Source organism: Peromyscus maniculatus, chromosome 8 (genome assembly GCF_049852395.1).
Source record: "Peromyscus maniculatus bairdii isolate BWxNUB_F1_BW_parent chromosome 8, HU_Pman_BW_mat_3.1, whole genome shotgun sequence".
Lineage (NCBI taxonomy): Eukaryota > Metazoa > Chordata > Mammalia > Rodentia > Cricetidae > Peromyscus > Peromyscus maniculatus.
In genome coordinates, this window is record NC_134859.1 from 85,494,145 (window position 1) to 85,506,286 (window position 12,142).

Sequence of the window (12,142 nt, forward strand, 5' to 3'; positions counted from 1 at the left end):
AAAAACATTCCACTTATTAGAAGAAGGAAGACTTAGAAGGCTCCCGTGGTGTGACTGCACTTCTGTGAGATACCTGGTTCAGGGACTTCAACGGAGACCAAAGCAGGGGACTTGGTGCCAGGCATGGGAGGGGGAGAAGGATTGCGGGTAGGCAAGGTCTCTCCTGGGAGTGGGGAAATGTCCTAAAATTAGATAACAATGACTGTACAGCCAGCTTGATTGATTGATTGATTGATTTTTTTTTTTCAAAACAGTGTTTCTCTGTAGCTTTGGAGCCTGTCCTGGTTCTTGCTCTGTAGACCAGGCTGGCCTCGAACTCACAGAGATCCACCTGCCTCTGCCTCCCAAGTGCTGGGATTAAAGGCATGCGCCACCATCGCCTGGCTTGTACAGCTTTATTTATTTGTTAATTTATTCTTCTTCTTCTTCTTTTTTTTTTTTTTTGAGAAAGAGTCTCTCTACATAGTTCTGGCTGTCCTGGAACTCTCTCTGTAGACCAGGCTGGCCTTGAAATCAGTGGTCCACCTGCCTCTGCCTCTCAATGCCGAGATTAAAGGATGTGCCACCACACCTGGCTGTTATAGAATATTTATCTTAAGTTGTACTTTAAAAATAAAAAATACTGCCAGACATAGGCATGTGTGCACATGCGTGTGCCTGCATGTACACACAAACCAAACCAAACAAGCAAACTAAAGCGCTAGTGATTTTTAAGTTAATCACTAAATTTTGACAAGTCTTGGTTTTCCCATCTCTAAATCGAGAAGGTAGGATTAGATGTCTCTTTTATGGGCAAACACTAATTCACTACTAAGCATGCCACTTAAGAGGGCAAACACCAAGCTTCTGTTGTTTTTCTTGAGGTAGCAAGTGGCCCTCTTCAGAAACAAGGAGGAATGGGATTCCTTGATAAAACTCAAGGTGCCATCAGGACGAAAGGCAGAAGCAAGCGAAGACCCACGGCTTCAGTTGGCCAGCTCCTAAACCAGGAAGCAGGCTTAATCTAAAGCCCAAGTTTCCTTCCACTCCATGGGGTGAACACTCAGGGTTTCCACTCTGCTTTTCACGACACTCACATTGCTCTGTCCCACCCTGTAGTCATTCTGCTTTAGGCCACTCAAAATGTTCCAGTGCAGTTAGTTACTGCTGTCAATCACGAGGACTGCTTCCCATTCTCGTAACCAATCAACCAAGTCCCCACCCGAAGCCGAAGGATCAGGTTGAGGGTCACACGGGATGAAGGATGACTGCCAGAGATGCTGTACAAGAAAAGCATCAGGCTAACTCAACTAAGGATGAGAAGGAAATAAAACCACGCTGGACACGGAGGAGGATACACATAGGGTCTCAGTCTGTGGCCAGGAGGTAGATAATTCAAATCCCTGGGGAAAACAGGAAACCCCTCAAAGCCAAGCACAAGCACCACAGTAAGTCACATGTGCAGACAAGGACATCAGCAGTGGGCCCCATGCAAAGGACATCCTTGCATGTTGTAACTGATTCTTCCCTAACCACTCCCCAGCCTGCACCACCACCCTCCACCCCGCCCCCCAACATTGCCATTCCATCACGGTTAGGAAACCCCACGGGCTCTAACTCCCATCACGGCCAAGACACAGTTTCCTTTGGCTTGAATGCTTGCCACGGATTGCTAACTGGATTCCCCAAGACCTTTCTAGCCTTGTCCTCAAAGCAATCTATTCTCAGGAACCAAGTAGGGTAATGACTTCCAAATGAGCAGTTCAATGATGTCACCTGTCTGTACGCAAAGATTTTCAGTTTCACTCAAAGGTCTTTACGATGGCCTACAAGGCCTGATAAGGTCTAGTTCCCCCGACCCCCCTTCCCCTCTGGCTTCACGTCCCATTGCTCATTCTGTCCCAGGTGCACAGGCACAGGACTCTACTTACACAGAAGTCGAAGCATCAGGACCTTTTCATGCAGTGATTTCCCCAGTGATCTGTGGGGCGTGGGGCTCGCTCCAACACTCAGCCCATCAGAACATTACCTGGTTGATGCCCTCCCCGGGTCGTCCTTAGCCTGCACTCTCTGCTCTGTTTTTCTCCACTATCTCTCCTTGCTTATCCATTCTGTCTATAGTCTATCTGTCTCCACCACCTAGGTGGGCAAATTGGCGAGTCGGGGGAACGAGCCCCATGGAGCTTACCAGCGTCCCCCAGGTCAGAATTCTGAAGAAACGTGCGGCATCGTTCCTTATGTTCCTCCAGGGAACTCCTCTGCTTGTAGCTCCTGCCGCAGAACTCACACTTGTACGGCTTCTCCACTAGAAGGAAGACACAGAGCGCTCAGGGACCCCACACACCGAGACCCCGGCCGGCTCTGAGCAGACTGGTCTCTAGGAATGAGGCTGCTGGCCCAGCCAGCCCTCCAAGTCTATCACACCAGTGTATCGAAAAGGATGGCCACCTGTCAAAAGTGGAAGGGTCTGCAGTGGGCGACTGCTGTTTTACTTAGGGGTTGGCTCCGGGTTAAATCTTGTTTCCTTTCGATTAACAAAAAGCAGGTCCCAGGGCTGGAGAGGTGGCTCAGCAGTTAAGAGCACTGGCTGCTCTTGCAGAGGACTGAGCTGTGGGTCCCAGCAACCACATGGAGTGGCTCACACTGGCTGCAACTCCAGTCCCAGGGGATCTAGAGTTAAAAATAAAGGTTGAGAGAGAGACAGACAGGTGAGCAGGGTCCTTTATTCTTCAAGGAGGGTAGTGTGGGCAGAGTGAAATGGGGCCAGCACAGACAGGAGACTCTTTGTGAGTTTGAGGCCAGCCTGGTGTACAGAGCGAGACCCTAACTCAAAACCGAAACAAAACAAATTATTATTTTTTTTTGTTGTTGAACAATGGTTCAACAGTTTAGATCACTTAACTACTGGGGCTGGAGAGGCTGCCCAATGGTTAGAGTACTTTTTGCTTTTGCAGAGGATCCGGGTTTGATTCCCAGCACCCACCATCCACACTAACTCCAGCTCCAGGGCATTTGATGCCCTCCTCTGACCTCCTTGGGTACGTGTATGCAGGGGAGGCACCCATCCACATGAATTAATGGGAAGGCGTTCTTTGATGTCCATCTAACTGCAAGTAAGAAACCAGGTAGCCTGTGGGCATTAGGATTGGGCTAGCGACTCATCCAACAACCACAAGTTTGGAGTGTGTGTGCACCATTCTGAGTGTGTGTGTGCCATTCTGAGTGTGTGTGCGCCATTCTGAGTGTGTGTGCACCATTCTGAGTGTGTGCGCCGTTCTGAGTGTGTGTGACATTCTGAGTGTGTGTGTGCGCCATTCTGAGTGTGTGTGCACCATTCTGAGTGTGTGTGCCATTCTGAGTGTGTGTGCGCCATTCTGAGTGTGTGTGCCATTCTGAGTGTGTGTGCCATTCTGAGTGTGTGTGTGCCATTCTGAGTGTGTGTGCCATTCTGAGTGTGTGTGCACCATTCTGAGTGTGTGCGCCGTTCTGAGTGTGTGTGCCATTCTGAGTGTGTGTGTGCCATTCTGAGTGTGTGTGTGCCATTCTGAGTGTGTGTGCGCCATTCTGAGTGTGTGTGCCATTCTGAGTGTGTGTGCCATTCTGAGTGTGTGTGCGCCATTCTGAGTGTGTGTGCCATTCTGAGTGTGTGTGCCATTCTGAGTGTGTGTGCACCATTCTGAGTGTGTGTGCCATTCTTGTCAAGTGGCTTTACACAAGTGTGGCCAAAGACAGGGCTGATTAACAAAGAACATTTTTTAAAAAAGATTTATGTATTTATTATGTATACAGTGTTCTGCCTGTGTGTATGTCTGCTTGCCAGAAGAGGGCACCAGATCTCATTACAGATGGTTGTGAGCCACCATGTGGGTGCTGGGAATTAAACCTGGGTCCTCTGGAAGAGCAGCCAGTGCTCTTAACCTCTGAGCCATCTCTCCAGCCCCAACAAAGAACATTTTTAATAATAGAATTAAGAATGAAATGCAGTAGCTAGGAGAAACTGCACATGCATTTAATCCCAGCACTTTGGAGGCAGAGGCAGGCAGATTTCTGTGAGTTCAAGGCCAGCCTGGTCTATATAGTGAGTTCCAGGACAGCCAGGGCTACATAGTGAGACCCAGTTTGGAAAAAACAAACAACAAACAAACAAAAAGAATGAATTGCAAAAATGACTTCAACTAATTTTCTAAAACAAATCAAAAGTTTCCTCATACGTTTGCCCATATCTGTTGATAAAACTCAACCTAAAAAGTTGTCATCATTTTAGAGACTGAAATGTGCCCCCCCACTTTTTTTCTTATGCTGGGGGTTAAACCTGGAGCCTTGTGTGAGTCATCTGGCTCCATCATGAAATGTTTTATTTTCCAATTCCTCTTGCTTTGGGAGTAAAAACATCCTCAAAAGATCCTTATGAAATCTCATACCAAAATAAAGCACAGGTTTGTAATGGCTAAAAAGGTTATATTTCTGTAAAACTCAGGTGCTCTGGAATCTGTCTCGAAACACTTCTTGGTACTATGCTTGAAAAAGGGTAACAAGAGGGAAATCTTTTTCTTCCTCTTTCCTTCCATCAAACCCATCCCTAATTTGTTACATTGACAAATAAGCTAAAAAGAAAGAAAGAGACAGAGAGAGAGAGAGAGAGAGAGAGAAAGAGAGAGAGAGAGAGAGAGGAAGAAAGAAGCAAAGAAAGAGAAAGAAAGAAAGAAAGAAAGAAAGAAGGAAAGAAAGAGAGAGAGAGAGAGAAAGAAAGAAAGAAAGAAAGAAAGAAAGAAAGAAAGAAAGAAAGAAAGAAAGAAAGAAAGAAAGAAAGAAAGAAAGAAAGGGGAGAGAGAGAGAAACCCTCTCTGCCACATATGACCTGTCGTGGGTTTTGCTGAGGTCGGCTTGTTTAATCTTGCTCTCAATTGTGAGTAGTTTTGAGATTCGGGTTTAGTCAAAGCAGTAATGAGGACTGACATAAAAACAAACCTCTCTCTCTTTAAATTAAAAAATTTACCAGATAACATCAAGAACATGAGGTCCCAATTTTGAAAATAAGACTCGCCTTATTTTTCTAAGAGGGAAATTCTAAATGTTTTTTTTTTTTTTTTTTTAAAAGTGCCATCCTGCTTGTTCAAATTAAGGATTGAAAAGATCAAGGCAGCTCGTGGCTTTTTAGGAACTCTTGTTGCTGCCCTTAGAGCTTAAAAATAAGTGGGGTGAGGAAGGGGAAAGTTGGGGTTAGGAAATTTAGCCAGCAGCTGGTAAGGCGGTGCACGCCTGCAATTATAGCACACACAAGGTCAAGGCAGGAAGATGGCTACAACTTTGAGGCTAGCCTGGTATACATAGTGAATTCCAGTTCAACCAGGACTACAAAGCAGGGCCCCTATCTCAAAAAACAAAACAAAACAATAACAACAGAAACCAAGCAAACAATCAAACAAAGAATAAAAAAACGTATCCCAGCACAACCAAAAAGAACCTCAAATAATAATTTATGCCTGACTTACACTTTATTGTGATTTTAAATTATGTGATATCTGTTGTGTGAGTATGTACATGTGAGTACAAGAGCTTGTGGTGACCAGAGGCGTCGGACCTCCTGGAGATGGACTTGAAGTTGACTGTGAGGCAAGAGATGTGGGTGTCCGGAATGAAACGCTGACCCTCTGGAAGAACAATACGTGCTCTCAACCCCTGAGCCACCTCTTCAGCTCCCTGCTCTACACTTTGGAATCATTTACAAGCTGTGCATAGTTTGCTCCTGTAGTTTTCTGAGTGGAAAATTGGAAAATGGGTGTGTGCACATTAGGAAAATAATACTGATGGCCACAATTTTTCTCACAGAAATTGCAAAGGCATCCTCATTTGTCTGCGGTTCTCCAGACACAAGGATGCTGGAGACGGTTTCCACTGAGGCAGACGGAGAGCGATTAGTGCCTTAATGGGAGTGCAGTTGGCGCCAGAGGTCTCTGCTGATGCCACCCTTCCGAGGGCGAGCGACAGATCGAAGCCGCCACACTCAACTCTTTCTCGTTTCCACAGTCACTAGACGTGGAACGCTTGTGTCCCTCACTTACCAGAATGTGTCCTAAGGTGTCCCGTGAGCGCATCTCTCCTTTGGCATGCGTAGTTGCAGAGGTGGCACTTAAAAGGTTTTTCCCCTGTGTGCAGCTTAATGTGGCGGAGGAGGTTACCTTTCTGAGTAAAAGATGCCCCACACTGATTACACTGGAACGGGCGTTCACCTTCGGGGAGGATGAGAAAGGAGAGCGCTGATCACAAGGCAGGCGGAGAAGCGTGTGCACACATTAGACGCCTATGGCAAGAGCCCATCTCTGGGGCTGGTTCGCCCTCAGTGAGAGATCGCTTGGGAGCTACACTGTCAGGCTCAGAGACTCGTGCAATCTTCTTCCTTGAAGAATGAACACTCCCACTCAGTACAGCTACTCTAGTTATCTTACTCTGAGTCAGTGCCAAGGGACACGAGCAGCCTCTGGAGCTGTCTAGAGGTTTTTCCATTTCTTGGCATCTGAATGCAGTCGCCTTTGAAGAAGGACTCAGAGATTCGAGCCTTCTTGTATTTCTGAGACAGGGCCTCACTACGTAGCCCTGGCCTGAAACTCACTGTGTAGACCAGGTTGGCCCCAAACTCACAGAGATCCTCCTGCCTCTGCCACCTGAGTGCTGATGCTGGGATTAAGGTCTTTGTTTTGTTAGGTGGTTTTACTCTCTTTTTTCTTTTTGACAGGGCATTTTCCTCTGTAGCTAAGGATGGCATGGAACTCATGATGGTCCTCCTGAGTGATGGAACTGAGCCACTGAGGCACGCTTAGATGCAAGATGTAAGGTGTCAAGCAAGGCATCAGTCTTTCACTTTAGAGTCCCTGTACCAGATGAAGTCTACGGACTCAGTTTGTGACTTGTTCAGAGCCTTCCTACGGACTCCTTGTTTACTAGATGTATTTAAAACCGACAATAAAACCCATATCCTTTTATCTACCAAATCTGAACCCAACACAGTAAGGGGCCCCACTTTCATGAATGTGCCACGTAAAAATACTTGGAAAAGAAAAACTATTCGGCTAACCTTGATAGCTGATTTCATTGGTCTCTCTCTCTGTCTCTGTCTCTCTCTGGTCTCACAATGCAACTCTAGCTGCCCTGAAAGACCAGGCTGGCCTTGAACTCAGAGATCCACCTGCCCCTGCCTCTCGAGTGCTGGGATTCGAGGTGTGCACCACCACACCAGGCCTTCGTTAGTCCCTTTTTATTCGTAGTATTTGCAACGTGTTTGCCAAATGCATAGTGCAGCGGAACCAAGAGTCAGGGGTAAAATGGCAATGGAGGGAGGGAAAGAAACATCAAAGTTATAGCAGAAAGCAATGGAGGAATCCAAAGAGAGACCCAGACTCCGCCTCTTCATCCCTCACATGGCTGCCCAGGACAGGCTTGAGAGCTGACAGAGGAGGCTATTTACCAGTGTGGCTTCGCTTGTGAACCATCAAGACATTGAAGCTAATGCAGGATAATCCGCACACATCGCAGTTCATCTTCCCACTGGTCGGTCTGCCGCTGTCGTATGGCACGTGTCTCTCCAGCTTAATGTTTTCATATTCATTATACTCTCTTGCATAGCTGTAAGGAATGTCACTCTCTTCTGCATTTCCCATGGGCTCCGGCTTCAGATTGGTCTCATCTCTTTCGCTGTACTCATCTTTCACTTTCATCGAATCTTCTGCGGGGGACAGAAATGCGAGACATGAACGATGACGGTGTTTGAGGCTGGGATGCAGCTCAGCAAAGAGGCCCACATTTAACTGACGGCTGGATGCAGAGGAGGCCCGGGGAACACCGTCTACATACAAAGCAAGAGAGCGCCAAGAGGGCGATCACCCATTGTTTGAATTCAGAACCACAGTTAGAGCAACACACACACACACACACACACACACACACACACACACAGAGAGAGAGAGAGAGAGAGAGGAAGAGAGAGAGAGAGAGAGAGAGAGAGAGAGAGAGAGAGAGAGAGAGAGAGAGAGAGAGATGGCAGTGTCCTAGGCCATCCAGAAGATTAGAGATAACAAGTTTTAGCTGTGACTATCCAAAGAGACCACGAATCCAACATTTTGAACAACCCGACCCTAGTCCTCGGGGAGAAGGAAGAGTCACAGGTCTTTTTTGGTGGCTGCAGTTAAACAGGCTGTGGGACATGCTCTTTTGTTTCAAGATGAAAATACCATTTCAATGCTGCAAAGGCCTCCGGGCAGGCCGCTAAGGTTGAGTGGAATAGTAAAACCATTTTTCTGAGTCGAAGCCATGTTTTGCCTCTTTCCTTCCTTGTGAATTGTGGGAAAAACTCTCTCTCTCTCTCTCTCTCTCTCTCTCTCTCTCTCTCTCTCTCTCTCTCTCTCTCTCTCTCGGAAGCCATAGAGATAGCACTGAAGGCAGAGGAAGTGTTGGTGCTCATGAATAGTGTCGAGAAAGACAAAAGGAGAAGTAATGTTTTAATTCAACCTGAGGAGCCACTTCCATGGATCTGGGTGAGCTGGGTTCAACCCGGTTAGGGGAAGAGAAGGCTAGCCCTAATCCAAGTAGGACTAAACTCAGGGCCCTAGACCAGTTCATGAGAGGAGGCACTGGCCCAAGTAAGTTATGGCTAATATGACTAAGCATCATCACTCTTTAAAGGGCTGCTGCACTGTTGGGCATTCCTTTTGCAGTTGGGGACAGTCAGAAGGATGGAACTCAGAATCTAGGTACCATTCTGTCTCAGCGACCTCTCCAGTCATGCTACATTGTGTGTGTGTGTGTGTGTGTGTGTGTGTGTGTGTGTGTGTGTGTGTGTGTGTTTGTGTAGGCCAAAGTCAACTCAGATGTCAATTCTCAAGAGCTGTTCACCTTGTTTTTTGAGGCGCTCTCTCTGTGTCTCTCTCTCTGTCTCTCTCTCTCTCTTTCTCTCACTGGGACTTGAGGTTCAGTGGTCAGGCTAGGCTGACTAGCCAGCCAGTGAGCACCGGGGACCATCTTGTCTCTACCTCCTCAGTGCCGGGATTACAAGGGCTTGTAATCATACCTGCCATTTCATTTGGGTGCTGGAGGTCAAACTCAGGTCTTCCTGTGTGGCAAACATGTATGGTAAACTGAGGCACTGCCTCCACCCTCTACAATTCTTTTAAGAAGAATAACATAAGATACACGGAAGCCACACTGGATGTAGTCACACACACCTGTAGTGCCAGCACTTAGGATGCCGAGGCAGGCAGATCTCTGAGTCTGAGGCCAGTTTAGTCTACACAATGAGTTCCAGGCCACCCTGGCCCCCACCTCAAGACAAAAAAAGCCTAAAAAGTTTGCCTTATGAGACCAGTGTTTGTAAGAGATTTCCATGTATAAACTATGCAGTGTAAGTGTTTATTTTTTCAAATCCCGAGTTTTCAGACATCGGAAGTTTTGCTTCTCCACAGAGAAACACACATCCATAGGATTTAGAGCGGAAGGGAACACAGAGATCAGTTACTTCAACCTTCCTTTTTTCAGACAGGAAGTACGGAAGCAGAGACGCTTTCAGCCATTTTCCCAACTTTACACAGCCAGTTGGTTCCAGGCCAGCGCGGGAGAGCTGGCTCAGCAGCTGAGGGCACTGGCTGCTCTCACAGACGACCCGGGTTTGGTCCCCAGCACCCACGTGGTGGCTCACAACCATCTGTAACTCCAGTTCCAGAGGGTCCGACGCTCCCTTTTGACTTCCACAGGAGTACAGGTAGTCACAAACATACTTCCAGTCAAAACATTCATATACATAAAATAAAAGTCTAAACAATAAGAACAAAAAACTAAACTCAAACTCTCAGTTAGTTGGATTTGACCCCGTACACTCATATTAAAAAAAAAAAAAAGTCTAGGTGGCTGTTTCTCAACTCCATTCCACACCCTTCCTTCACTGGGGTGCATGTAAAAACCCAAAACACTCTGAGAAAAAAAAATGATATTTTTAAAAACTACATCCCTTCCAAAACACATCAGAAGTGTTGATCCCGCTGCCACAGGAGGAAGCAGAAGAGCAGCTGTGCGGCCTGCCTTCCACCCCAGTTTCAATTTTCACTTCTACCGAGGCTGCCTTTCATCTGCATTAACTGTGTTTGCTTAACAGAGCAAGACAAAAGCTAACCACCACCGACAGGGCCACGGCGGCCACTCTTCCACTGCTCACCACAGGTCATGGTTCACAACCTCCTGACTGCAGCGACGGACGTACGGCTGCAGAGCCAGCTCCACACAGGTCGCAGTTGCCGCCCTGCGCATCTTGGTTAGCTAGGAACTGAGTTCTGTGTCCTACGGGGAAGAGGTTAATTTCTTCTCTCTCTCTCCTCTCTCTCTTCTCTCTCTCCTCGCTCCTCTCTCTCTCTCTCTCTCTCTCTCTCTCTCTCTCTCTCTCTCTCTCTCTCTCTCTCTCTCTCTGCCTGGATGGATCTTTCCTGTTCTCACATGGAATCTGTTTCCCTGAGTGCTGTTGTTGTTTTTTCACTTTTTTAAGAGAAGAGCGGCCTGAAGCTGGTGCCCTCCTCTCTGCCTCTGCCGTTCCAGCTGTGGGTGACATCCCACCAAAGCTTGAGTGAACTTCAGTTTGCATGTAGGCGTTTAAAAGAACCTCAACGGAAAAGTTCTTCTACCGAGAACCAAAACCAGCAGATTGAAAGGGCCAGCAGAAAAGAATCCTTTTCATTTGGGTTAGAAAATGTGAACGTGCCGGGCAGTGGTGGCACACGTCTTTAGTCCCAGAACCCAGGAGGCAGAGGCGGGCGGATCTCTGAGTTTTGAGGTCAGCCTGGTCTACAGAGCGAGTTCCAGGACAGCCAGGGCTACACCGAGAAACCCTGTCTGGAAAAAAATAAACAAAAAAGAGGAAGAAAGAAAGAGAAAATATGAACGTGACTGCACTCGGGCCACTTCACGCTCATTGACGTTAGAAAGTAGTGAGATCCGAGTGTGGGGTCTTTCTCTAAATAGGGGGCTGAGGACAGCTGCTTCTTTCATTATGATTTTGGTTGTGGAGGCCTGACCTGGAACTCAGTACCACCCCAGCCAGGCTCAATATCAGAGCCTGGCTTTTTAGTCCTCAGCTGTAGAGCAAGGAAGGCAGTATTTAAGATGGGGAGGTAAAGAAAGCTTGAAAGTCACGTGGGTGGGGCATTGGAGAAGTGCATTGACTGCTACACCAGAAAAGTTCCTGGTATGGTTGTCTATTTATTTTTAGATAAATGACCTAGGGAGCCTTTAACATGGTTATTGGTGTTCGGCAACTTTATGGTTTATCATGGAAAGGCAATCAGAGGTGCAAACTCAAATACACAGAGCCAAAGGCATGAATAAGATTCCTGAGAGACTACTGGACTCTAAACATGGGCCACTAAAACCCAAATCAGGAAAGACACTGGACTCCCCTAATGAAGAGATTCACTCCATACTTTGGGAGGAAGATTTGTTGGAGCCAAAGGAAGGAAGGAATTCCACTAACAGCCCTAGGAAATCCTAGCAAGCCTGCCCACTATCATACCAGCACTCTGACTCCAAACTGATTCCTAAGAGGTGGGCTCTCTTCTTCAGTCTTCCACTCTGGACACTGGTGTGGAAACTGCACACTGAGCCTGTCTTCCAGGCTTCAGACTCTTCAGGGCAAACTCCTTTTTCCATGTTCTTTGCAGTCTGTGCAGGCCCCTCATCACAAGGAACCTAAGCACATTCTCTCTCCTAATCGCTTTCTAGTCAGATTAACACTTACTGCCTCAAAATTCCGGTAACCTGACTTCTGCCTCCAAACCACATCAACTCTGTCCCCTGCAATAATCTGCTCATTCATAAATACAGTGCATTGTCATTCATAAATACAGTGTGTTCTTGTATGTCGCTTCCCAGAACTCCTGGACACCAGCAACTGTTCTTCTGTGCTCCTAAGTCTTCAATGAAACTGTACCTCTTCTGATTGTTCCTTTCCCCATGCTTACCTCCTAATTACTGTTGCTAACCCTCTGGATACTTTTCTATTGCAATTTCATCCATTCTTAAAGGCTCCAACCAACGCCTTACATGATTAATCTCCAGATTATACAGCTCCACATGGGACTCTTTCCTTCTCTTCAGTCCTCTTTCCAAATCTTCTGAAGTTAAAGTATTTCTT

The 12,142-nt window shown here is 46.9% G+C and overlaps 1 protein-coding gene across 4 annotated transcripts in view; it reads right to left on the reverse strand.

Moving 5' to 3' along the window:
- The window catches only part of Ikzf3 (IKAROS family zinc finger 3), a 100,844-nt gene that overhangs the window by 26,544 nt on the left and 62,158 nt on the right, over positions 1-12,142 (reverse strand). For 2 of the 4 annotated variants that reach the window (XM_076543304.1, XM_076543303.1), the window contains exons 4-6: positions 7,442-7,699; positions 6,042-6,209; positions 2,168-2,284 (exon numbers count right to left, since the gene is read on the reverse strand). In XM_076543304.1, coding sequence (XP_076399419.1) covers positions 2,168-2,284; positions 6,042-6,209; positions 7,442-7,699 — 543 coding nt within the window. The remainder of the gene's footprint in view (positions 1-2,167; positions 2,285-6,041; positions 6,210-7,441; positions 7,700-12,142) is intronic. The other 2 variants (XM_076543306.1, XM_076543305.1) reach the window with 1 other exon arrangement.